This window comes from Chinchilla lanigera, unplaced genomic scaffold (genome assembly GCF_000276665.1).
Source record: "Chinchilla lanigera isolate Chin_1 unplaced genomic scaffold, ChiLan1.0 scaffold00131, whole genome shotgun sequence".
In the NCBI taxonomy this organism is placed as follows: Eukaryota; Metazoa; Chordata; class Mammalia; order Rodentia; family Chinchillidae; genus Chinchilla; species Chinchilla lanigera.
The window spans coordinates 818,665-846,391 of NW_004955532.1; the positions used below are offsets into that span (position 1 = coordinate 818,665).

General features: G+C 46.3%; 1 protein-coding gene across 1 annotated transcript in view; it reads right to left on the minus strand.

Annotated features, from left to right (window-relative positions):
• Nucleotides 1-8,447: 8,447 nt before the first annotated feature.
• The window catches only part of Prkar2a (protein kinase, cAMP-dependent, regulatory, type II, alpha), a 69,376-nt gene continuing 50,096 nt past the window's right edge, over nucleotides 8,448-27,727 (minus strand). The window contains exons 7-13 of the mRNA XM_005410362.2: nucleotides 25,835-25,941; nucleotides 21,627-21,780; nucleotides 18,319-18,420; nucleotides 18,085-18,159; nucleotides 12,250-12,315; nucleotides 9,595-9,736; nucleotides 8,448-8,887 (exon numbers count right to left, since the gene is read on the minus strand). Coding sequence (XP_005410419.1) covers nucleotides 8,754-8,887; nucleotides 9,595-9,736; nucleotides 12,250-12,315; nucleotides 18,085-18,159; nucleotides 18,319-18,420; nucleotides 21,627-21,780; nucleotides 25,835-25,941 — 780 coding nt within the window. The 3' untranslated portion in view covers nucleotides 8,448-8,753. The remainder of the gene's footprint in view (nucleotides 8,888-9,594; nucleotides 9,737-12,249; nucleotides 12,316-18,084; nucleotides 18,160-18,318; nucleotides 18,421-21,626; nucleotides 21,781-25,834; nucleotides 25,942-27,727) is intronic.

The following is a 27,727-nucleotide window of genomic DNA, read 5'->3' on the forward strand; positions in this document are numbered from 1 at the left end:
CTGCAGTGTATCTCAGAGGCCTCCTCCCTGGCCCCACAGTCCAAGACTAGTTTGAAGCAGTTCACTTGTCAGCTGCCAGGTGGTAGGCTCCAGGCCGGAATGGGACACTGCACTGTAAGCGTCGACGCAGGTAACTCCACCCAGTTACAGAATGAAAATGTCATTATTTTTCTGTTTTGTTTTGTTTTTTGGGGTTTTGTTTTTGTTTTTTAATTTATTTTAAAAATTAAAACAAAGTCATTATTATTGTTTGTTTGTTTTGAGTTAGGGTCTCTGTGCATTTAGGCTGGCTGTGAACTCACGGTCATCCTCCTGCCTCAGCTTCCTGAGTGCTGTAACTATAGGGGTGTGCCAGCATGCCTGGCCAGAATGAAAAACGATCAGCTGTTACGTTGTGAAGCGCTGGCTTGCTGATCTGGTCTCAGCTCTTTTTCCTTTTTACCAGAGCAAAAGTAAGTAAATTACCAAAACAAAAAATGGCTCCGGCTGGGTGCGGCGGGACACACCTATAATTTCAGCTACTTGGGAAGTTGAGGAAGGAGGGTCACAAATTCAAGGCCACCCTGGGCAACTTGTCTCACAATAAAATTTTAGGAAGAGCTGGGGATGTAGCTCAGTTGGAGAGTGCTCACACAGCAGGCACAAGGCTTTGGGTTCAGTCTCCAGTACCACAGAAAACTGCATGACACTCTCTTCCTCCTGGGAGTCGAAGGACCCGGCCAGGAAGGGGTTGCAGGGTCCTGACTTCAAGCAGAATGCAGAGTGGCTTTTGCCCTCACGGCCTGTGTCATCCTGTGGAGGGAGGAAGGAGTAGGGCTACGGCCACGAGGGAAACGGGCATTTCGTGGCACCTGCCATCCCCACTGTCTGCCCCCGGTGCAGACTGGCAGATGTTCAGTTTTGCCTGCAAGCTCAAGTGGACTGGTGGAGTCAGCGCTGTGCTTTCCTAGGGCCTGGGGCAGCTCCTCCTCTGGTCTCACACTCCATCCCCGCCAGCCTCCTGGCCCATGGCATTCAAGTGGGTTGGGCACCGTCTAATGTTTGTACTGAAAAACAAGCCAGATAACTGGTTTTGTAAACTAGAAGGGAGCACCCGTAGGATCAAGGACTCTAGTTGGGAAGAGGTCAAAGATGAAGGGACAATGTCCTGTAAAAAGGGTACTGGTGCTGGGCATGCACATTTGTGACCCCAGCACTCAGGCAGGAGGATTGCCTTGAGTTCAAGGCCAGCCTGGGCTACACAGTGAGTCTGAGGTCAGCCTGAATTATATAGTGAGATCCTGTCACCAAAATAAATACTTAGAATAAAATAAAAATATACCTTTAGAAAAGCTTGAATTTTGGCGCCTGTCATTACAGAAAACAACTGAGGCCAGAAATCCATCTCTGGCTGAACTTCTCATGTATCATGTGCCTGGCATGAAGACAGCAATCCCTGGAGTCCATACTGGGGAGAGCCCTTAAACCAGAAATCGCTTTTCTTCTACAGGATGCTGCTGTAACCAAGATCACATACTGTAGTGTGGAATAGGGAGGGACGATGTGGGGTGTGTATCCACACCACTCATTTTAAGAAGCAAAGACAGCACGCCAAAGGCAACAACAGACGCCAGGAGCATATGCTATCTGCAGGCGGCCTGCAGTGCAGAGGATAAACACCAGCCATGTCGAGGGTGGCCAGCATTATGGTTTATATATAGATGTCTTCCAAAGCCCCACGTGTGCAGTCTGTGCTTGTGGAAAGCGACTGAACTATGGGGGCAGAACAATGGGCTTGGTGTTGGTGGGTGCTGGTCAGAAAAGGCCTGCACTGTGGGCGTGACCCAGGGTACAGCTAACGTCCCAGCTCCTCTCTTGATCGCGCTCTGCTTCCTGGATGCTATGATGTGAATTCTCCCGTCATGCTGTCCTGCCTTGGAGCCAGCCGATTACAGGCTGATAATGTGAAATAAAATAAACCTCTCTCCCTTTACATTGCGGGTGTCAGGTATTGTGCCTCAGCAATGCGAAGTGACTGAGATTTTGGAACTATAGGACTCCACAGGCAGTTTGTCTTCAGGCTGTGTTATGCTCTCTGGCAGAAAACCTGTCTAGTTTGCTCATGTCCTAAGACTTGTGGAGAGTGAGACTATGGACAGCAGACTGATTAGTCTGATGGAAGAAATTTCAAGCAGCCCAGTATTCAGGCTGTGGCATGGGTACAACTTGCAGCTTTTATTCAGCTCTATAATGAGAATCAAGAGCAAACAGCACAGATGAGTGATTTTAAAAGGAAGCCTCCATAAAGTTGGAAGCTGTAAAGTAGGAGAAGACAGGACCTTGGTTGCTGAAAAGATTAGTATTTTTAAAAAGCCAACTACTTTGGATCAGGAAAATAAGAAACCTGCCTTGCAAAGGTATAAGGTTGTATAGAAGTGCCAGGGCACCTTGCTCAAGAATGGCAGCCTGGGGAATTGGTACCTTATTTTTTAAATTTTTTTATGTCCCTCCCCCCCCCCCCCGTACCAGGAATCAAACTCATGACCTCACACTTGCCAGGCAGGCGCTGTGCCACTGAGCTAAATTCCTAGCCCCTAAATTTTTTGTTTTTGAGACAAGGTTTCACTATGCAGTTCAGGCTGGCCTTGAACTCATTTTGTAGCCCAGGCTGCCTTGAACTTGCAATGATCCTCCTGCCTCAGCCTCCTGAGTGCTGGGATTACAGGCGTGCACCACCACACCCAGCAATTGGTACCTTGGAATTCGTTTCACAGTGCTCAGCTATCCAGGCATCAGAGGCCTCAGCAGCCATGATGCAAAAGGCCCTGGCTACTGCTCAAGCTGGTGGCAAATCATGGTGACATCCAAGTGGTGCTAGTTTTACAGGCATGCAGAATACAAGAGTCATGGGGGTCATAGAGGCTTCCACCCAGATTTCAGAAGAAAGTCTGGGAGGTCAGGTAATGCACCCTTAAGAGGGCAATGCATGAAGCTAAAAGTGCAGTGGAGACCCCAGGAAGGTTGAGAAGTCAGGAACATGGTGCACCTGGTGAGGAAGGCCACAAGGATTGAGCTAAGCCAGTTCAAAAGAGAAACCATGAGGGATTCACCCACAGGCAGTGACATGGGCAGAGGCGCCCAAGCCATTGACAGTACACATCTTTGTCCCTGGTGCTTGCCACGTACCTACTTGATGTTTGCCTTGCTGTTTTGATTTTGCTTGGTCCCACTGGTTTCCATCCCTTTTCCCTTTTGGAATGTTTTCCTTGTGCCACTGTACATCACCAGTTAACTGATTTTTATGGGGGCTCACAGCTAAGAGTTCATGGTAAACCTCAGAGGAGACTTTGGACTTGGAGTTCTCAGCAATGTTAAAACTGTTAGGGTGCTGGCAACTCTTTAGGAGTCGGACTAAATGCATTTTTGTATAGAGACATGTGCAAGCCTTCTGGGAACCAGGGCCAGAATGTTATGGTTTATACCTAGAGGCTTCCCCACAGCCTTGTGTGCTCAGAGGTGGGGCTTGGAAGGTGACTGAACTGGGGGTGTTACGGCCGACTTGCTGCTAAGAGCTGGAGCTGAAGAGGCTGGTCTCTGGGCATCACCCAGAAGGGTGTCTTTCCCGTCCCAGCTCCTCCCTTGATCTGCTTCCTGAAAATGAGCTGCTTTTTTCTCTAAAACAGTGTTCTGCCCTGGAGTGGTCTGACCATGGACTGAACTGTGAACCACAATAAACATCTCCTCCTTCAAACGGCTGGTGTCAGGTCTTGTGCCTGGGCAGCAAGCGACTATGACACCCAGGAGGCCATCATGGCTGTTACCCGTTCCTTAGGGTTAAAGTGTCAGGAATGAGCTGAGTGTCAGCATTCAGGAGACAGGGCCAGCCTGGCCTTGAACTCACTTTGTAGCCCAGGCTGGCCTCCAACTCCGTGATGCTCTTGTCTCAGCCTCCCAAGTGCCGGGATTACAGGCGTGCGCCGCCACGCCTGGCTGACCTCGTTTCCTGGGACTGACGTGGGTGTTTCCTGTGTTCTCCTCACTTGGCTGTTTTGCGCAGGCACACACCTGTCTGGAGGGAAGATACTGCTTTACTGCGGAATGAGCTTCCCTCGGCCTCCTAGACAGCGCTGGCGCTGGCCATGTTGCACGAAGGAAATGACAGAACTCTGGGAGACGGGCAAGATTTCTGCTGCGTTTCACTGGCGAACTACCTTCCTGGTGAGGAGGATACCGGGTGCCCCTGCGCCTATCCAGAACAATCCAAACCCCAGCCACGACGGTCAATTTTGTGTGTTACAGCTGGACACTGGTGGACACCTGCAATCCCAGCATTTCGGGGGCTGAGGCAGGAGGGTCACTGTGAGCTCGAGCCCATCCCAAGCACGGAACGAAATCAAGACCAGCCTGAACTATATAGTGAGACTGTGTTTAAAAAAAAAAAAGTGTGTCAACCTGGCTGGGCCATGGAGTTCCCAGATACTTACTCGCTCATTATTCGTATTAACATTTAACTGGGTGAACTGAAAAAAAGCAGACTACTTCCTCGTTTTCACCTCATACAATCAGGTGAAACCCTGATTAGAACAAAAAGCCTGACCTTCCCTAAGTAGGAGAGGTTTTCTTCCCGACTACCTCTGAACTGACACAGCAGCTTTTATCCTGCCTTCAGACTCAAACGGAAACATCAGATCCTCTTGGGTTTGGAGCCTTCTGACGTTTAGACAAGAACTACAGCATTAGCTCTCTTGGTTCTTTGGCCTCTGGACTCAGACTGAAACTAAACGCATCCCCCGCCCCATCTCTCTCTCGCTGCTTTTTTTGCAAACCCTTAACAGTGCACACCTACATATCCCAGGCCTTCTCCCCACCTTTCAGGCGCTCATACACCAATCTGAAGAGTGTATCTGCAGGTGTGGTGATGCATACCTGCACTCCCAGCACCTGGGAAGCTGAGGCAGGATCACCTGAGTTTAAGTTGGAGGCCAGCCGGCTACACATCGAGTTCGAGGCCAGCCTAACTCTGTGCCAAAAATCCAAAAGTATATCCCGCAGATGAGGGCTGTGATGGCCTAGAAGAGAGCAAAGAGACACACACCAGACCGCACCAGGAAATCAGCCACCATTTGTCAGCCTTTATTACCAAGAGTGAAGCCAAGCCCTAGAGTTTCCTTTTAAAAAAACCCCAACTTTGTTTATGGCAAACAATGATTTAATTCTTAACAACTTTTAATTATAAATATGTTGAATACCACAAAACAAAAATTGATTGCTTTCCAATCATTTTTCTGAGATTAAAATACAAGTGTAAAACAGATTAAAATAAAGATTCACTCCAGTGACTTAAAAAAATAACTCCAATTGAAAGACATTCCAAACACTATGTGTGGAACTCAGGACCAAAAACATAACCTCAGAACATTTTTACCTTTGAGGTAGCACAATAATGCTGAATTAGGTATCTTTTATTACAAGCTTAGAACAACAACGAGGACTCTGCCCTTCGACCAAGGTGGGCTAAACGATTTTCTGAAAATCCCCCATGAGGTTAGTGACAGTTTTCTTCCATTCTTTTTTAAGTATAAAGACAGCCCTGCCAGCGTGTGAGAGGAAACCCATGGGAAGCTGCTTCCCACGACACAGACACAGGAATCGCCGAGGAAGCCAGCAGGAAGACAACAGAACAAGAGGTAATACAGTGAAAAATCGAAACACCTTGTGTCTTGGCAAGACGGATCTCACAAGGGCCTGTCAAAAATCCCAACAGCAGCCCACCGAAAAGATAAGGGGACATTCATGGTCCTTTCCCCCTGTCTCTGTGCAAAGTGCCTCCGCTTCTCCTAAGGGGGAGAAGATGGTATTCCGTAACAGGACACAACACGCTGTGCGCCCAGGACGCCCCGCCCTGAGCGCAGAGCTGGCACTCGGGAGGAACACCACCTCTCCGGGCTGGAGAACTTCTTGCCGCTTTGCTACTGGATTCACTCACTAAGTGGCTCCAAGAAAACCTCTCTCCTGGCTTTTGAGACTATATAGCAATTATATATAATATAATTCTATATGGAAACGGTGGACCAAGAGGATAAGAACACACAAACCATTCCTTCAGAAAATCAGCCAAAAAAAGAGAAAAACAGGGCCAAAAAGGAGGGAAATACTGCAGGCTGGACCCCAAGCCTGTCAGAAACATTCTACGCCATCCAAAATCAGTCACAGAGACAGGAAAGGGGGCATGAAGCTCCAACCCCTAGAAGAAAACAAGAAACAACAGAGGACTCCTTTGCAGCAAGCATCCCTCCGTGAGGCTCAGCGGTCAGTGCCCAGCTCGCTCAGCACAGCGGGGCCCCTCCGCCCTCAGTCAGCTCCCGTCTGCCCCCTCCGACTCTCCAAGCTGCAAAGCAGAGCGGACACCGCGGTAACGGCTTTGTTCTTTCTCACTTGTGCTGTTCCCTTGGATGTCTCCTTTCCTCACGCCAGGGGTCCACCTTCTTCCTCCCCTGCCCCAGGAGACCCATATGCAGTGAGGGTCTGCACCGATGAGCCTGCGTCCACAGGAGTTAAAGCAGGAGGACGTGAACGTGGTGAACTCTCCCCTGCAGACAGTACCACCAACGCATCGGGGTGTCGAGGACGGCTCTGCGACAGGACAGAGGGTGGGACTTGTGAGAAGGCCATCCCAGCAGCCTGAAAGAGTAACTGGCACAGGATTCAGACAGCCCTAACCAACGCTGGCATGAAGAGGCGGCAGGGGGCACTTTCTCAGCATTCAAACACGGTCCTAGCGAGGTCTGGGGCTGGACTTGTGCGTCACTCCTGAAGCCCAGTGCACCGGTCTTTGCAAGAGACAGGTGTGGTTCTTGTCTGGTGAAGTACAAGACCTGCTTTCTGCACTTACTTGACAATAAAGCAACACTATAGAAAAGAATCTTAGAAAAATGTGGGATCACCACACGGGCTTTCCCAGTGCTAGCTGCCTGTTTTGGGGTATTAGTTACACACAACCTTTCATGATTCTGAGAGTTGCAACACAGGTTACCCAGGACAGTGTGAAAGAGTTCTACTTCATGGATCCCTTGTAGCATCTGATTCTAAGTCATTCTGAATTTAAAAAAAAAAAAAAATCACTCTGAAATATAGCTAATTAAGATGATACGTTAGAATTTTATCTGCTAAAATTAAAAGGTTAAAAATGTTTTAAATGTTCTTTGGGGATGAACAATTAGAACCCCAAATATCCAACGTCTTAAGAAAGGCCTTCACAGTAACTCTATGGAGCTGTCAATGACGCCTCCTCTTTTCTTTTGTGTGGTGCTGCGGACGGAGGCCACCGCTGAGCTGTATGCCCAGTCCCAATGATGCCAACTTTTGGAAACTAACACTAACAATTTCTGAAACTTTAGAATGAATGTCTGGGGCAGCTGGCAAGCTCCATATAGATGAATAAATGGGAATTCCCTTAACAGACAACTTCCTTCTTTCTTTTTTTCTTTTCTTTTTTTGAGGCAGGGTCTTGCTACGTAGTTCAGGCTGGCCTTGAACTCACAGAAATCCTCCTGTCTCAGCCTCCCAAGTGCTGGGACTACAAACATGTACCACCATTCCCCACTGAAAAATACTTTCTTTAAAAAAAAAAAAAAAGCTTCTAAACAGTTTAAAAATAGATGGTTCAACACCAAACTAAGCAACAACTCAAGTAGAAGGAAAGGGCTGTCTGTGTAGCACACAATTTCTTGTCAGCATACTGCCATTTGCTAGTAGATGCAACTGGGAACAAGACACGGCAGGACCTGCTGAGGAAAGTATTCAGCTCATGTAGAGCCATGGCGCCTCCAGACTCTGGCTACTTCTATAGGCACCACGCTCTAACCAAATGAGCTAAATGGCCACCCCTGGCTCCTTGCAAACAGATGGCAATTCATTCATTCATGCAGACTGCAAAGACTAAACAACATCCACCAACACAGAAGAAAAACTTCTAACCCCGAAAACCTTTCCTGCCTCCCTACTACCGGTGTAATGTGCTGAATCCAATTTTTAAAGCTCTAACGTGGATTCTAACCTCGGTCGGCTTTGGAGCACTAACCAGCCAGGCCTCTCCATGAGCATCACCAGGGGCTTGCAAACAGCCCTAACGCGTGCCACGCCGGCAGGCAGGCCCAGGCCAGTGGGCCACAGCCTTCCATCACATCTGGTGCCACCTTCCACTATGAAACCAAAGGTGGTGACTGTGGACACACTGTGGACTTTCTCAAAGGACAGAGGAGGGACTGAAGGCTACACTCTCTCCCTTGAAAAAGACCAGAGGCGGCGTCCACAGCTACACGACAGGCTTCTGCGCACTGCACGGTAACTTCCAAAAGCAACAGTAGCAGCAAGAGAGGAAAGGAGGGTGTTTACACTTTGGACTTTGTATCAGGCACTTGAATTGCTGGAGAGACATGCCATTCTGAACCAAAGATGCGAGAACTGGGTTGGAGTAATCATGACAAGTGGTTTAATAACGGGCTTCCAGAAGCGAAGTGGAGGTGTGGGTCAAACCTCTGCTGATCTTTTAGTGCTGACTTTCCTTTTTTGGTACTGGGATTCGAACTCAGGGCCTCGCGCTTGCCAGGCAGGTGCTGTGCCGCTGAGCTACATCCCCGGCCCAGTGCTGACTTTCAAATTTCCTAAATGCCCCAAACCACAGCAGTCGCAGCAGTGGTGCCGCAGCAGGAACGGCTGTCGTGTCTGTGCTCTGTGCTCTGTGGCTGACTGGAAGGCTCTGGCATGTGGCACATCTACTGTCCAGGGTCGGTCAGATCCAAGCTGGAGCCGAACATCTTCACCAGCTGCTCTTCGTAGTGTGAGATGTTTCTCTTCATGATGTCCATGCAGGGCCCCAAAAGTCTCTCGAATGCTTGAACATCCATAACTACATTGTAAAAAAGAAGTGAGAAGGAGAATGAGTTTTCTGTACAAACAATTGAAGTAAATTCCCTCATGTTAGCCTTCTTCTAAATACACCCACAGGTGGAAAAAAAAATAAGTAAATCCACGGCACTTGGAAAAAGAGCTGTTTCCACATGAATGGAGCAGGATGAGGTCACCCAAATTTAGGACCTGAAAGTCAGGTGCAGCGGCACACACCTGTAACCCCAGCGCTGAGACAGCCAGACAGGATGAGCCCAAGTTGAAGCCCAGCTGGGGCAATTTAGTAAATTAGCAAGACACTGTCTCCAATTATTAAAAAAAGGAAACTCCACTCCAGGTAATAAACTCAGTAAGTTTAAGACGTGGCGAGTCCCACAGTACCCACTTTCCCTGCCTCCCACAGCCTTGCTTCTATCACTGCTTTCATATGACTGGAGGGGTGTGTGTCTGTCTCACTCAGAAACGTCTGTGGGGGACTGAGAGAGTAGTCAGCGGTGAGGTGTGTGCTTGGCATGTGTGAGCCCTGGGTTTAGTGCCCAGCAAAGCCCCACAGACAAAGCTCGCTAAAAGGATGTATCACCAACCCATCTCTGGCGGGCGACAGACTGTCCTGCCTAAATGTGAGTGAGAGCCGGCGGGGTACGGCGAGGCTGCTGGGAAAACACTGCACATTAGAAGAAGTATTAACACATGAAGAACGCTTCTTACCTAAGCAGGTGACAGTTCCCACTGCGTAAGCCGAAGCAGCCCTAGGTTTGTTGGTGACGAGTGCGAGCTCTCCAAAGTACTGCCCCTTGTGGCAGCGGGCAATCTCAACCTCCTGGCTTCCAGCATCCTTGCTTGCTTTAGTCTACACCGGGCAGAGAACATGGCCTGAGCCGACCAGCATCGTGGCTGGCCGTGTCCAGCTGCACACTCAAACTTCTCAGCACACCCAACACAGTGAGAGGGAAACTAACCGGCACAGGCTCTGCCTGCAGCACCTGCGCTCATCTCAGCGGTCTGGTTTCACCACAGAGCTGGCTTCCCTGGGGCGCCACCTGAAACCCAGTGTTGTTCCAATAATGGCTAAATATCAAGAGGAGAGGTGCAGACGGCACCTGGGAGATGCCAGCTCCTGCTGGAGAGTGGGAAAGACAAGACCTCCCGCTAACTCTTTCTAAAGTACGAACTTCTCTTAGGTAATAAGCCACAACCCCGGGTCTCTTTGACTTGAGACTGTCTGCCTTCAACCGTTCTTCACGGAGACCAACGGTCTAAGCTCTGTCTATACGCTGGGTTAGTATTCCCACTCCCCACCTTTAGGGACAGCCAAGCAAATACCGTATAACCCACTACACTGTATTTCAAACCCAGAGTTTCCTATTTTTTCACTAATCCACCCTGCTGAGCTAAGCAGTAATGAGTAAAAAATTATTTACGATTTGTTAGTAAGAATTAGTCTCCGTCTCTAAGAACCACGTTCTGTTATAGGCCGAGAGGGAACTGCTGACTTGTGCGGAAGGTAAGTTTACCAGCTCACGTGGTTTGACCTTTCCTCCTCCCTGCTTTACAGTGACCTGTGGGCTCTGAAGCTGGTCGGCCCGTGACTGTGGGTGTTTCTCTCAATTCTGCAGCAGCTCCAGGATGGCAGACACACTCTCTTCCACCGAGCGCCTTCCCCCAGAGGACAGCGCTTCTCTCGTACACCCATCAGCTCCCACAACCCAAATCTCCCTACAGTACACACTCTGGCTCAGCAGGTCTGCGGTAGCGCCCACAACTCAGCCTTTTTTGGTTTTTGTTTTTTGACACGGGGTCTCCCTATGTAGCCCAGGCTGGCCTCCAACTTGAGGTGACTTTCCTGCTACAGCCTCCCGAGTGCTGGGATTACAGGTGTGTGCCACCATGTCCAGCTAGCTCTGCCTTTTTGACAAGTCCTCCAATTCCCAGGTGCCATGCTGTGATAGATGCCACCCACGTAACACTCTGCCATATGACAGGAAGTGCTACTGAACATTTAATAAACACAGAGGTGGCACACACCTATAATTATAGCATTCAGGAGGCTGAGGCAGGAAGCCCACCATGAGTTTGAGGCCAGCCTGGACTGACTATAGAGTGAGACCTTGTCTCAAAACTGAAAACGAAACAACAAACTCACAGAGATGTCAGTAATTTAAAAACAAAAGTTTCAAATTACTATTTCATGTGAAACTATGGATCTATTTTTAATTAAGAATCATGGTACCTTAGCCCAATGTGGTGGTAAGTGACTACAATCCCAGCACTCTAGAGGCTGAGGCAGGAGGATTGCCAGTTGGAGCCCTGCCTGCGCAACGTAGCAAAGTGCTGTCTCAAAATAGAAAGGGCTGGGGACGTATCTTAGTGCAATGGGACTGGGTTAAACCCCTAGTAAGCATACATACACCAAACTATATTATAGACTGTAATAATCATATTTTCCCTCTTTTTTCCACACTTATTAACCTGTACTAAATATATTTTTCCAACAGGTCTCATACAGAACTACTTTTCTTTGTTTTTTTTTGTCTTTTTGAGACAGGGTCTCACTATGTAGGTCTCACTATGTAGCTGACCCTGAACTCACAGCAATCCACCTGCCTCAGCCTCTCAAGTGCTGGGATTACAGGTGTGTGCCACCACGCCTGGCCATAACTCACTACTTTAACACAATCTATGCTCTCCAAAAAAATTTTTTTTTCAAAAAGTAAAGGGAAGGAAAAGGAAAGGGGGAAAAAAAGGAAGTCTGGTGACGACAGACTTGCTGGTAAGACTCCTTCCTCCCGTTTATAGATCACCAGTTTTCTAGGTCTCTTCATCCATCAAGCGGCCATATCATTCACTCATTCATTCACTCAGGTTTCTGAGACAGGGTCTCACTAGTTCGGGCGGGTCTGGAACTCATTATGTAGGCCAGCTGATCTCCCACTCTTGGTGATTCTCCTGACTCAGCCTCCCGAGTGCTGGGTGTTCACCACCATGCCTGGCTCTCAAACAACCATAATAACATGTAATGTCCTAGAGCTCTCCCCGACAGCACGCTTAAAAGGAAGCTCTCTCCATATTCATCACAGTACGTGTTTTTCATTATATAATCGCCCCACTTTCTACTATGGTTACCTTTTTCCTATTTGTCTGTGTGCCCGTACTCCTCATATCATTAACTGTCAGGCAGAGGCGAACGCAGGAGCACCAGAGGGAAACCGACCCCTCCTCGATGGCTGTGCTTCAGTGTGGGTCTCTGGCAGTCACAGGCCTCACCACAACGATGGCTGGAGACCCTAGCACATCTCCCAGGCGGCACAGCGCCTTCCGCGTGTGGCCTGGCTCCTGGTCCTCACGCCACCCGCACACACTCACCTTGCTCCTGATCATGATGCGCACCTCCCCAGACTCGATGATGTAAAAGCAGTCAGCCTTGTCACCCTGAAAGACAGGAGGTCAGGGCCACACACAGCGTGAGGGGAAACATGCACACAGATTACTTTCTCACCCCCAGCGCGGCTCTGTTATTATTTCCAGCTCTACAAGTGAATCACTGGCTAACACAGAACAAGTGGAACCCGATCGCTAGGGACATTAACTCAACCATGACCAACACAGCACCCATCTTTTTTGTCGTTGTTTCTTTTAGCAGGATCTTGCTCTACGGCCCAGGCCAGCCTTAAACTCACAATGATCCTCCTGCTTCAGCCTCCTGAGTGCTGGGCATACAGGTATGAACCACCACGCCTGGTTCCCCCATCTTTTAATACTTACGTTCATCTCCATGAATATGCCCTGGCCGCCACTGCACAAAGCAGCGCTGTTCTGACTGCTTATGGGACTTGCTACGGAAGCCTTGGGAGGGGTGGGTAAGCAAGACTGCTGCCCACAGTGCCAAGGGGCCTCCTGAGGAGGGGTCTAGGCATACTCTTGATCATCAAATGGTCCTCAAGAGGACAGTGTGCATCTCGAACTCCCTGCTTGCTGAAAGGTGCTCTGACGCCACTTTTATAAACCTCAGGCTTTTCTCGGCACGCTCTGACTTTAAACCACCTAGCCGATGAACTCATGCAGGCAACTCAACTTAATTCAATAAGGACTGCTCCTTGCCAGGCTCTGTTCTAGGTATGTGAGACCGATCACTAGACCAACGAGCACCCCTGCTCCTGCGGGTCACACAGTACGGCACGGCGAGTCCGCCATCACAAGCTGCCGCAACAAGCCAGTGCAGGAGGGTGGTAGGCGCCGCAAGGAAAGGGCTCGGGGCGCAGGCCACGAGGGCTGCAGGAGGAGCTGCCCGGGGGACACAGTGGAGCTTCACTGAATGCCATGTGAGCAAACGCTGGGAGCGAGTGAGGTGAGGCAAGCAGATCTGGGCGCAGAGGGTTTCGGGCACACTTCTGTCCTGACTCCGAATGACTGACGTCTGCAGCAATGACCGCAGGCACGGGCTGACCCAGTGCTGACCCCATGTGCCCATTCCGGTGGTCTGGTGTCTGCGGGGAACCTCTACTTCTGAGCACTCACAAGACTTTGTCTCTGACCAGCACACACGGCTGAGGCAGACGTCCCTGAGTCAATCTAACCCAGGACACAGCACTGTCCCACAAGAGGGAAAACGTGGAAGGGGGACTCTGCGCCACTCTTGCTGGCCGTGAACTCCGTGTAGTCCAGGCTGGCCTCCAACTCGCGGCACTCCTCTTGCCTCGGGGTGCGCCACCACTCCCACCTTCACTTTGCACTGATTTTTGTACAGACAGGGACCTAGTTTTGGTCTCCCACGCTGTTCCCAGCCGCATTTGTTAAAGAGGTTATCCTCTCCCCAGCACGTTTTTTGGCTCCTTTGTCAAAGAGCTGAAGGGTCTACATGGGTTTGTTTCTATGCTTGCTCTGCGTCCTCTGTTCCACCGGTCTGTTTTGGTGCCGATGCCTTGCTGCTTCTATTAGTGTTTCTTTGTAATACAATTTGAAATCAGGTATTTTGATGCCTTCAGCCTTGTTCTTTTTGCTTAGGATAGCTCTGGCTATTCTGGACCTTTTGTGTTTCCATATGAATTTTATGAATTTCTTTTTTAGTTTTATGAAGAATATCATTAGAATTTTAATGGGCATTACAATAGCTTCTGGTAATACGGCCACACTGACAATATTAATTTTGCCAACTCACGAACACAGGAGGTCTTTCTACCCTTTAGTATCTTATTTAATGTTTTTCTTTAGTGTTCTGTAGTTTTCATTGTAAAGACATCTCAACTCCTTGATTAGGTAAATTGCTATGAACGTTTCTTTAAGTTGTTGTGGATGGAATTATTTTTCTGATTTATATCCCAGCTAGTTCATTACTGCTATACTAAAAAGCTACTGATTTATTAATATGATTTTGTACGCTGTAGAGAAAATCTTAATGATTTTGTGAGTTTTTTAAAGCAAGCCATAAAAGTACAAACAGGGAAAAAAAAAAAAAAAAGAAAAAGAAAATACACTAGACTTGTCAAAATTAAAAACTTTACCCTTCTAAAGCTATCACCGACTCAGACATGGTGTCATACATCAAAATCCCAGCACTTGGAAGGCTAAGGCAGAAGGACTGCCAGAAGTTTGGGCCAGCCTTGGCCACATAGTGAGTTTAAGGCCAGCCTGAACTACATAGGTGAAACCATGTCTCAAAAAAAACCAAAACAACAATAACAAAAAAAAAACCAAAAGCTACCACTAAGAAAAATGAAGAGATGAAACCAGAATCACCACAAATTGGGAAATTACTTGCAAACTGTTTGTCCAATAAAGGATACATACTCAAGAGTATGTAAAGAACTCTTCTAAAGATGTATCACTTCATATTGACTAGAATAGCAAAAATTAAAAAGACTATCAATACCAAGTATTGGTGAAACAGAGCAACTGGAATGCCATATATTTCTGGTGAGAATGAGAAAAGGTACAGCGTTTTTCAAAAACAGTTTGGTTGTTTGTTACAGTTAAAAATATATTATATTTGCCATAAGACTCAGCAATTCCATTCTAAAGTATTCTCCCAAGATAATAAAACTATAAGCCAGGGTTATGGTGCATTCTTGTAATATCAGCACATGGCAGGCTGAGGCAGGAGGACTGCTGCAAGTTCGAGGCCAGCCTAGGCTACATAGTGAGTACAAGACCAGCCTGAACTACAGAGCAAGACCCTGTCTAAAAATAAATGCTGCTGCAGTCAAACTGGAAAAGACAACTGATGACCTCGAAGATAAGCTGAAGCTGAAATGCACCAAAGAGGAGCACCTCTGTACACAAAGGATGCTGGACCAGACTCTGTTTGACCTGAATGAGAGGTAGAGCTCCCCAGTCCCACCCTGCCGCTGCTCCTCCCTCTGACCCCGACACCGCCGGAGGCCAGCCTGCCTGAAGCTGACCTCAAAACTGAGGGCTGATCTTTAACTTTCCCCAACACTCAAAGTCATTCAGTCCTTTCTGCGCAGTTTGAAATAAGCATCCAGCCTGGCTAGCAGGCTGCTTTCTCCTTTCTACGTCCTCTCCCCACCCCTCACCCCCTTGTCTTTTTCATCAAACTGTCTCTGCCTCTTCCCAGAGACTCCTGCTGGGCGAGAGGCTGAGCGCCCTTGGGAACAACATTTAAGGGACCGTAAGCACAATGCAAAGTGTCTTGAAAAGCATGCTGTGATGTACACATTTGTAGTAACTTTCTGTTGTAGCAACCATTTGCAAAACATTCCAAGTAACTGCACAGCTCCAAAGCAGCCATCTAATTCCCTTCTCACTTCGAAGGTAACTTTCCAGCCTAATGCACAGTGCTCGCTCCACAGAGGAGGAGAAGCACGCGGAGCCCGGGGAAAGACTCCCCTGTGGCAAAGCGTACCTCTCTGTACCAAGCACCAGCCAGCCCAGAAAGGCGACCCCAGCAGGAGCCAGCCAAGAACAAAAGCCATGCTGCTCAGGTTTTGAGTTTCAAGGTATCTTTGGACAACTCTATTTTTATTTGTTACTTTTCTCATCAGAAGTGAGCAAAATAAGATGATGGTGAGATCTGAGACTTTTTTTTTTTTGTAATGCTGGGGACTGAACCCAGGGGTGGACTCACGCATGTTAGGCACGAGCTCTACAACTGAGCCACATCCCCAGGCCTGAGACCAAATTTTTCTCCCATTTCTTCCCTTTCCCAGATGCTCACTGAATGGATCGTGTGTCCCTCCCTTAATGTTGAGGCGACCGCATAGTTGCTCTCCTGCCTCTTTGAAAGAAAAGGAAAATGATGTTTCTGCCACTGATTCAGCCATATGAAATTCATCTCACCCTTTTCTGGGTCTGAAGCTGCTGTGTCTACAAGTGCCCTCTCATTGTGCTTTGTATCAGTCAGTGCTGGAGAAATCTTGAATAGCTTATGGACAAAACTTTTAAAATTTTGTATCATTTGGAAATTTTGCTTCTTTAGGGTTGGAGTGCATGGCTACCCCATCCGGCTGTGAAGACTTCTCCACAGTCTGTGGGCTGGCAGTGTGCTGATCTCTTCAAGTTTTTTCCCCTACCCAACTCTACTTTTAGTGAGGTTTCTGTGAGGTCTGTTAGGTGTACGTCCTGCAGCTTATTGCCTTAAAGTGTATGCCCCTTTATTGTGGTCTCTGGGACCAGTCAGGAAAAAGCAGAACCAGTAGTGCAACTGTTTTGATACTGAATATTGACAAGTGTCTTTTTGAAATACAGAACCAGTCCCTCTAAAAAAACATTAAAAAAAAATTTTTTTTAAATGCTGCTAAATGGAAAAAACAAATCATGGTATATTCATATAATGACAAATTATCCAGCAATAAAAAAGAATGATCTACTAAAACACATAGCAAGGATAAATCTCAACACTATTCTGTATCCACACACAAAAACGTATACATTGTTATGGGTTATGACTATTTATATGAAGTTCTGGAAAAGGAACTTCTACTGTGACAGCAGATCACTGGTTTTTTGAAATAAGGGTGTAACAAAGAATACTGACTGCAAACATAACACAAGCACTGTTGGGGTGATGGAAATGCAGTACACCACAGCTGTGGAGATGGTTATAAAACTCTTCTAATTACACAGTTAAAACTGGCAATTTTATTGTATGTAAAATACAGCCTAACAAAGTTGACCAAAACAAACAAACCCCATAGAACAGTTTCTGATTTAGTAGGTCTGATGTGGGGCCCAAGAATGTGTACTTCTAACAATTCCTACCATTCCTAGGTAACACAGATGCTGCTAGTCTTGCGTCCTCACTTTGAGAATCCTTGGCTTAAGACAACGCCAAGAGTGGCCTATAGTAAGAGGAGCCCCATCTTATTCTTGTCAGTTCATCTCCAAGAGGAGACGCCACAGAAAGCACTGCAGCTTCGTACATCTCCTGACATACTTCCGAGATCTGCGTGAGGGATCCAGGCATGAGACCTATAGTCTCACCTACTGGACTGAGGAATTCTGGCCTCAGCTCTGTGCTTAAGGGTAATCAGACCACCTAACCCAGGACGAGGAGATGACCTCCTAGTGCCCTTGTCAGACTTCAGGCAAAGAAGCTTATACCTGAAAATACCTAATACTATTTACATACAACTAAAAATGCAAACACAATAGGTAAAACTATTACATAGCACTCTAACTATAATGACTTGGTGCACTGTGTGGATTCTCACAATATCCAAAAATAATATGAGAAAAAGATGCAAGGAAATATTAGAGATAGCTTACAGATAAAGTATCTAATCGCGGAACCCCGAGGGCTCTGGTTGTGTTGCCTTAGCCAAGAGGATGCCTTTGTGTCAAATGTAGAGCAGGTAGCAGGCACAACCCTTTGATCTCCAGATTTTCACATGAGGTGCAAATGAGGTGCACTCAAGGTCAAAACAAAATGACATCCACAACAACAAACACAGGGCGGGGATGTGGCTCAGAGGCGGCGCTCCTGCCTGGCATGCACAAGGCCCTGGGTTTGATCCCCAGCACCACAAACAAAACAGAACAAAAACATCAGGAAACCAAAACATGTGAATCAAAGTAAGAGCCTGCACACGCAGTGAGAGCCACACCGACGGGCTTAGAGGAGCCTGCAGCCGGCGACCCGGCGCCCTGCAGCACGAGCCCCACAGCGGGGACGCAGAAGGCCAGGAGACAAGTGGCAGCCCTCAGACAGTGACCCGCAGGGAAGGGGCGGGAGGCCCTCCTCACCTGCGTGATTATTCGGTCTCCGTCCTTGTAGTTCTTCTCTCCTATCACATCCACAATCTTCATTCGCTCTGACACCTGAAACAACGGAGACGCTCACAAATTACCAGGAAGATCTTCGCTGAAAATCTATCTATACAACACAGAAGTGGTTAGAATAGCAGGGTTTGAAAAACCTAATGGTAGGGTTAATAGCTTCTCCTCACCCTCACAGACAAGCTTCTATTTAGACTTTACCTCTAACGATTTAAGGAGTGGCACAGACTCAATAAATGATTCAAACGTCTTCCTCTTTTTTGCATTGTTTTTCACTATGATTCTTCTAAAAGTCACCCGGTCCTGCAAGAAAGAATATGAAAATTCTAGTTCGTGCCCACGTAAGAGAACGCCTATGGCTTAATTAATTGGAACACAGCAAATTTTAAGAGGACTACAGAAGAAATGGCGTCAACTGAGTGTTTACCCTTAGAGTGATAACTGGAAAAAAACGCCTGCAGTTTGAGCCAGAGAGCCCCACACGCTGTAGCTGTTCAGCGCTCACTGGGTGCCACCCCCGGGTCATGAATACAGCCCAGAGCAAAAACCTCCACCAGATACTGACGTGCTCAGAGTCACTCATGTCAAAACACACGCCGGGCATGGAGGCACACGCCTGTTATCCCAGCTCTGAGAGGCTGAGGCAGGAGGATTACCCCAAGTTCAAGGCCAGCCTGGGCTACACGGTGAGTTCGGGGGCAGCCTGAATTATACAGCAAGACCCTGTCTCAAAAAAACGAACGAACAAGCAAACAAACAAAAAGACACGCTTCTAAAAAAGGAGGAAATAAAACAATCCAATGGTTCTTGCCCTCAAGGAATTTACAATCTCAATGAAGAGATAATACAAAATAGACAGGAGAAATAAAATAGTTTCACAGCAAAATCTGTTTGGGACCTGAAGGGGGGACAGGTAGGGTTTAAACTAATGACAAGGTAGGGAGGAAACCCAAGGGGACAGGTGGGCACGTGAAAAGCTGTACGCGCGCAGACAGTTCTCATCAGGAGAGTGACCAGAGCTCGAGCTCTGCTCAGATATGTGTGGGAGGGACGTAAGGGAGAGAATGCTAAGTGCTTAGTCTAAGGTTCCTAAATGGGTAAGCAGCGATTTATAGATTAGGTTAACAGTACTTTTCTTTCACCCCTGGCAGAACAAAAAAAGTGGCCAGGGGATAGACATATTTAGATGTGATATGACGTACTGTACTGCGCTATATTGTATTGCATTTTGAGACAAGGTCTCACTAAGTAGCTCAGGCTGGCCTTGAACTGGTGGTCATCCTGCCTCCGCTTCCTGAGTGTTGAGATTATGGGTGTCAGGGACAGAAAGAGGCTCGCTTGTCCCTTCTCCCTCTCCTGCTGCTTTTGCTGTCTTCCTCTGCAACGAACTATTGTCCTCTGCTATTTCACCCTGCCTTGGAGCCAGCTGATTATGGGCTGAAACCTCTATGAACGATGAACTAAATAAATCTTTCCTCCTTTAACTTTGAGCATCGGATATTTTGTCTCAGCAATGAGAGAAAAATAACTAAGACACTAACCTTAATTAAGAAAGCAGGGAGAGAAAGAGAAGACTGCAAAGGACAAGAGTAGGAAGTGAAGCTGGGCATGGTGGCGCACACCTGTAATCCCAGCACTGGGGAGGCTGAGGTAGGAGGATCCTTGTGAGTTTAAGACCAGCCTGGGCTACAAATTGAGCTCAAGGCCAGCCTGAACTGCATAGCAAGACCTTGTCTCAAAAAGACCAAGGGAAGAGTAGGAAGGGGGAAGGCAGAGCACAAGTGTTAGGAAAGGAAGCCTCAGAAAGAAAGGTGTGGTAAGCACATCACACCCACGGGGAACTGGTGCTACTCTCCACCCAGCCACACCAGAGTGGCTCTGAAGGAGTCACTCTCCTACACCCATACTCCGTAACCCAGCCACAAGGTGGGTGATTTTACAGTCCATTGTGGGGCTGGGTTTTTGTTTTTGTTTTTGAGACAAGCTTTTTCCAATAATTCAGGCTGTCCTTGAACTCACTATGTAGTTCAGAATGGACTCAAACTCAGAGCTATCCTCCTGTCTCAGTCTCCCAAATGCTGAGATTCCAGGCATGCACCAAATACTGAGATTATAGGCATGCACCACCAGGCCTGACTACTCCACTGTGTTCTAAAATTCTTCGCCTGAGAATTTCTGTTTGACTTAGGGATTACTTAAGAATGTATTAACCTCCAAGTGTTTATAGAGATTTTTGTTATCTGTTACTGATACCCAGTTTCATTTCATTGTAGTTACAGAGCACGCTTTGATTTCAATTCTTTTAGATTTGTTAAGTTTTATATCTCAGGATATGGTCTACTTTGGTAAACGTTCCATGGGCTTGAAAAGAATATGTATTTTGTAGTTGTGCATACTATTCTATTTAATTTTCTTCTCTCTTTCTTTCTCTCCCTCCCTACCTCCCTTTCTCTTTCATTTTTCAATACTGGGTATTGAACCCAGGGCCTTCCATTTGGGCTGCATCTCCAGCCCTTTTGTAAAAACTTGCCAAGTGCGATGGAGCATGCCTGATCCCACAGTTTGGGAGGCCAAGGCAGTAGGATTACTGTGAGTTCAAAGCCAGCCTGGGCTACATAGTGAGTTCAAAGCCAGACAGAACTACATAGCGAGGCCCTGTCTCAAATAAATGAGTGAGTGAATGAGTGCATGAGTGAATTAATTAATTAAAAAAAGCTTTAAGACAGGTTTTCAATAAATTGCTCAATTGCCAGGCTAGGCTTGAACTTTCAATCCTCCTATCTCAGCCTCCACACCCCAGGTGCCAGGATTATAGGTGCAAACCACTACATCTTAAAAGTGTTGTTTGTTTGGGGTTTTTGTTGTTGTTTTGGTTTTTGAGGGGGTACTAATAATCGAACTCAAGACTTCACACTTGCCAGGCAGGCACTTAGCCACTGAGCTACATCCCCAGCTGTTTGGGGTTTTTTTGAGACAGGGTCTCACTTGTAATTCAGGGTGGTCTTGATCTCCCTATGTAGCTCAGGCTGGCCTCAAACTCACAGCAATCCTCCTGCCTTAGCCTCCCAAGTGTTGGGATTACAGGCGTGTGCCACCACGCCTGGCTCTGTTTTGAGAGAGGGTTTTGCTGAATTATCCAGGCAGGACTTGAATTTACAATCTTCCAGCCTCAGCCCCTCAAGTCCTGCGATTATAGGTACACAGCTCTATACCTAGCTTCTAGGCTACTTCTTGTATGGAGATTATCATCTCTCTCTCTCCACTTGTCTGATGAAAACAAGAAAGGTAATAAAGAGTTGTATACTAGACATGGTTGTAAGACCTAGTTATGCTTCTATAACTTACAGCACATGGTTCATGGATAAACCACTTTACAGAATGGAAAAACACATTTGCATGAGACCTTTCACAATGTCTTTCAGATAACTAGCCTTAAAAGATAACTTGAACCAACAGCCCATGGGCCCAGACCCAGAAGGAACCCATACAAGAGCCATTCTGTCACTCACCAGTCCCCACAGGGAGCCTTCGGAGGTGGCGATGATGGTGGCAGCCCGCGGGGTGTTGTACATCAGAGCTAGTTCTCCGAAACTGCCTCGGTTGTTGTACTGGCCCACAGCACGAGTCTGGTTGTCTCTCGTTACTAAAATGTCATAGGTTCCCCTGGGAGAGTGGCAAGAAACAATCACTTCTGAAAATTAATCTAAGAGCTGGCGAATGCATAGAACATAAAACATCAGAAGATTTCCAAAAGAAATTTGCTAGTATATACAAATGCAACAGATTTTTACGTTTTGACTTTGTAGTCTGTGATCTTGCTAAACTCTAATAGCATTTCTGTAGCACTGTTGGTATTTTCTATGTGGAGGATCATGTTACCTGCAGAGTTTTACTTCTTCCTGTTCAATCTATATGCCCTTCTTTTCTTTATTTTGCCGCACTGCACTGGCTAGGACTGACCAGAAGTGGTTGGCACAAACATCCTTTACTATTCTCATTGTTAAGGGAAAATCATTTTATCTTTTACTATTAAGTACAATGTTCATTTTAGATTTTTCATAAATGCCTTCAGTTAGGTTGGAAAAAGTTCGTTCTATCCCTACTATGTAGAGCATTTTTATCATAAAATGGTACTGAATTTTATCAAGTGCTCTGCTACAGCTATTGAAATGCCTGTATAGGTTTTCTTTCATAATTTGTTGAAAATCAGGATATAGTAATACAAAGTAAGTAAACAGCCAGGCGTGGTGGCGCACACCTGTAATCCCAGCACTCAGAAGGCTGAGGCAGGAGGATCGTTGTGAGTTTGAGACCAGCCTGGGCTACAAAGTGAGCTCAAGGCCAGCCTGAACTGCATAGCGAGACCCTGTCTCAAACAGACAAAAATAAATAAATAAATAAATTTTTAAAAAGTAAATGATATGTAATTATCTACCTACTGATTATAATGATTGCTCAAGAAAAATACTCAGACCTGACAAGCACTTGGAGAAACAGGCACTCTCAACACAACACTGAGGTAAACATCAACTTTCCAAAGTGTCTGTAAGACGTTCAATAGCCTATAGCGAATGCTTTAAAGAGACAAATCTTTGACAAAATATTCCATTTCTATTTAAGCCAAAAGAATCAACAATTCTGAAAAAGACAATTGCAGGAAAGCTTGCCAGGTAATATTTAGTACAGCAAAAAATACAAATAATTTACTCTGCTAACAAGAGGGGAAATATGTTAAATATATGTTTACAACCATTTTATGCAGTCATTAAAAATGATGACATAAAAGCCAGGTGTGCAGGGTGTGGTGACACAAGCCTCCAATACCAGCTCTCAGGAGGCTAAGGCAAGAGAGCTAGTGCGGTCCAGCACAGCAAGTCCAAGGCTACCCTAGACTACACAGTGAGACCCTGTCTCAAAAGTAACTGGCCAGCTGCGCACCGTAGTGCATGCTTATAATCCATTTGTAATCCCAGCACTCAGGAGACTGAGGCAAGAGGGTCACTGAGAGTTTACGGCCAGCCTGGCCTACATAGCTTGACCCTGTCTCAAAAACAAAACAAAAAACAAAAACAAAAACCAACTGAAGTCAGGCATGGTGGCGCTTGCCTGTAAGCCCAGTTTTTTGGAAGGCTGAGGCAAGGGCATCATTGGGAGTTCAAGACCAACCTGGACTACATAGTGAGACTACATAGGCTTGACCTTGTCTCAAAAAAGAAAAAAAAGAAAAACCCACAAACAAATTAACAAACAAAAGTTCCAGCTCCTTGTGAGGCTAAGCCAGGAGGATCACAAGTTTGAGGACAAAAAAAAAAAAAAAAAAGTCTGAGGACAGCCTGGGTAACTTAAGCAAGACCTTGTTTCAAAAAGGCTGAGGATGTAGTTCAGTATTCTGTGGGTTCAATCCCTAGTATTGCCAAAAATAAATACACATGTACCTACCTACATACATTCATAGAATAAAAATATGACAAATAATATTGCTTTTCATGGAAAACTGCTTAAAACAGACTTTAGATATTAGATCAAATAATGTATGACCCAATATAAAGTATCTGTATGTAAATTTTGGTATTTAGCTTCTGACAGCTTTAGCGCTCTGTCACTCATCCTTTTTTCTTATGACCTACATCTGGGCAAGCACATGAGAATGCCTGGAAGCTCCCTGTGTGGTGCTGACGGGGAATTCAAATAACACAGCCAGCCCAGGTGCCAGAGCGCTCTTCCTCCACCCTCCCATCCACAGGGCATAAGATTGCAGGCAAGTCACCTCTCCTGCTGTTTCAGCTCTTTCGGACCTGTTTGTGACCCCTCCCTGCTCTCTTCCAAAAGCCGCGGGACCTGAGTAACACGCTCCCTCTTATTCCTTTAGTGTGCACACAGCGTCATCAGTGGACGTCAGAGCCAAACCTTGGCCGAGGGTCTACTCAAAGGTAAACCCGGAGAAAGCAACGGAGGAAGGCAGTCTAGTGGTGAGATTATGGGTCAATTACTGTGCTTTTTCTTTTTTCAAAAACTGCCTATAAAGAGATGTCATTCATAAAGTCACAAAGTGTCACACATTTGATAAAAAGCAGAGAACACAACCAGTCAACTCCCACCTGTGTGGCAACTGCTCTCAAAGGCACTCACCACTCAACAGGGAAGCTGACTACTTCTAGGCCTGTGGACACGGCAGAGGCAGGGGCTATGCCCTCCCGGCGACACCTGCGACTTGGCTTTGGGGAAGGTGCACACCACTGCTGCCAGCAGCACTGCAGAGAGCACCTCGCCCGGTACGCCTCTCAGCGACAGGACATACTCTTACCACCACATTATATAATTAATCACCTATTTAAGGTCTGCCTCTCTGACTAGCCAATGAGTCTTTTAACATGAGGAACTGTATTTTTTTTTACGTGAATGACAGTATTTCACATTCACTGCATACAAAGGGTAAGCCCTCATCTGAACGTGCTAACTAACTAACGCCTTCACAGACAGGCGTCTCCATCTCTGTGCTGTTGGCAGGTACAGGTGCCAGGCACCGGCCGGGACGTCTGTCTCGCTGGTGGAGTAAGCAACACAAGGTATGCAACGGCTCTTAGGGGAGGCGATGTAATGTTACTGTCAGCACTTACAAAATTTCTACATATGAAGGATCAAGGATAAAATATCTTTCCTTTGAGAAGATACTATTTATAACATTCTTACTCTTTAAATAAAGCATTTCCTTTCACATTCACAGTCACAGGTATCAAGGACCCAAGGAGTAAGAGTGTACTCTGTCCAAAAACCTAAATGAACAAGCTTGATACAAGGGGGACCAAGTGAATCTAGCATAGCTACCTGAGTAGGAGTAAAAGAATTTCAAAAATCAAAGAAATAAACGGAACATTTTGGATAAGGTCTGTGTATTAGACTCGTTAGTGAATAAATGCTGATTTCTGATTTTTATACTTGTTCTGTGCTTCAGTAAGAGAAAGTCCTTTCTTCTAGGAAATGTACACTGAGATAGGCAGACACGAAAGGATGTTGCACCTCTTACTCTCGGTGACTTGGTAAAGGAAATGTGACAGAACGTTAACCTGGGTTATAAGAATTTTCTGTGCTACCTATGTAAGTTTATAACTCTGAAATTACTTCAAAAGATTAATGGAGGACATTGGGTTAAGCAGCATTGTATTACTTTGAACTCTGGTGCAGGTGCTCCATTTAGGACTGTCAGAGGAAGAGGGGAAATCTAAGAGAATACTATCAAATCCAGAGGGTAAGATACAGCGACATGGGTACGTCACACCCAAGTATTTAATTTCATGCAGTATGGCTTATACCTGGAACAGAGCCAAAAGAGGCTAGGGGTACAGAGGTCAGGGTAGTGCATTTATGCGTAAAGTCAGGCTCAAATTCACAGATCCAAATTGCAATACAGTGTGGCTGTTCTAGAAATCAATTCACTTGAACACTGGCCTATGACATGTTTATGAAGCACACGCTACCCTTACCTTTTAACTATGCAGGAAATTTTCTACTGTAAATGGTGGGTACAAATACGGGTTGTAATGAGGACTCAGGACAACAGCACATAGAGGGGGCAGGCTGTGGTCCTCTGCAAGCTTTTGGAAAGCTTGGCTACCTGGCACTACACCTCGCTGGGCTAAATAAAAGACAGGGTAATGCATCCACCCGTACCATGAATCTACTAGGAGTGGCCACGCGACTACAAAGCTCCAGCTCCTACCGTTCTATGACGTAAAAATTGTCTCCATCATCTCCTTGGTCAATGACATGCTCATCCACTTTGACTGTCCTTTCAAACATGGCATCGAGAACTTCAGAAAGCTGTTCCTACAGGGCACCCACACACAGAGAAAAAGATGACTTTTACATTTGCTGGAAACATACAACAGTCATGTTTATCTCAATTTGTGACTACACAATAGAAGTCCACGTACTAGACTGTTCGCCATTTTTTAGCAGAAACCCAAGGGCTATCTGAAATAAATACCCTTCTGAGGCCAGTCAGCTTTGCACCTCCATGTACCTCAGTAGACAAGAAAACTGCCAAGTTTTTGAGATAACATTGTTTCAGAAAAGTTTTCCACCGGGCATGGCGGCATGTGCCTGTAATCCCAGCACTCAGGAGGCTGAGGCAGGAGGATGATTTTGAGACCAGCCTGGGTTACAAAGCGAGTTCAAGGCCAGCCTGAACTGCATAACAAGACCCTGTCTCAAAAAGACAAAAAAAAAAAAAAAAAGTTTTCTATGCCTGGCAAGCAAGAAGTTCTGAGTATGATTTCCGGTACCGCCCCCAAAAAAGTTTTCCATCATTTATGCAAAAGTAGGTTACCTGAATCATAGTGCCAATTTTCTCAGCTGTACCCACAGGACCATTACCCACCTTGATGGCTCCAGTATCTCATTTGTAAAGTCACCTTCCCTTAGGGGCTGACATTAACAGGACTGTCAAACCTAAAGGGCTACAAAGGTTTCACTGGTCACCCTGTGGGGTAGTATAACTGCATCTGACTAGCCCAGCACATCACCAACCACTCCGAGTTTCGGTTTCTTCATGTGTAAAAAAGGTATGATAAAGTTTCTGGCTCATAAATTTTGGTGACTAAAAGAGAAAATCTAAGGAAAGAAATTACCACATAATAAGTAATTAATAAAAGGGATTTATTATCAGATAGCCAACACTACTTCATTCATATATAATAAATATATTTACTAACCAGAATTATCTGTCATAAACAGAAAGTAACTATGCCAATAAGTATGATGAAAAGAAAACAATACCATTAAATTTTAAATAGGCATTCAGCCTTGAGCCAGTGAGATGAGCGACTGTCAGGCCACTAAGGAATTCCATCCTCAACTTAGAAATTTCTTCTTTGGAGGGGTGCAGATGGAGGACCCAGCAAGAGAATATTTTTATTGCTATGTAAATCCGTGCGGTATGTAACGTTAGTTCTGTTAGTGACTGTGCTACCCAAGATAAGTGAGTGCTGCCAAAAGTGCATCTTTAGTTACACAGCTCCATGTGTGTTCTTTCTGCACACAGGGTCTTGCTCTGTGGTCCAGGCTAGCCTCAAACTCACTATGTATCCCAGACTGGCCTCGAACTCACGGTGATCTTCTGCCTCTGCCTCCCAACTACTGGGATTACAGGCGTGCACCACCACCCCCGGCTTCCATGGGTGGCGAATACTGTGCAAAGTGACAGATACTAAAATGGATAAAAATAAACAAATAAATGGATGAGCTGTTACCCACATGCCATCTACACTCACGCAGAGTGTGACCCAATGCTGCCTGAAATCCCTTACTTAAATACTAGCAATAAGGCCATGGAAGAGCACTTGCCAGGCACTGTTAGGCCTTGGGTTCGATTCGCAGCCGCAACAATGAATGAATGTATACATATATACATACTGGTAAAGAAAGGAGTCGTAGACTTTCTAGCTCACACAATTGTGAAAAACACCTTTGTGCTATTAGAAGCCACCTGACTTAGGGTATTTTGTTACAACAGCCTGACTGTACTAGGACACCCACCCTTTGGAGGCAGCCCTTGCCCTCTATCTCTGTCACTAAGAGGACAAGTTACGCTACAGATCCTCTAAGCTGTGTA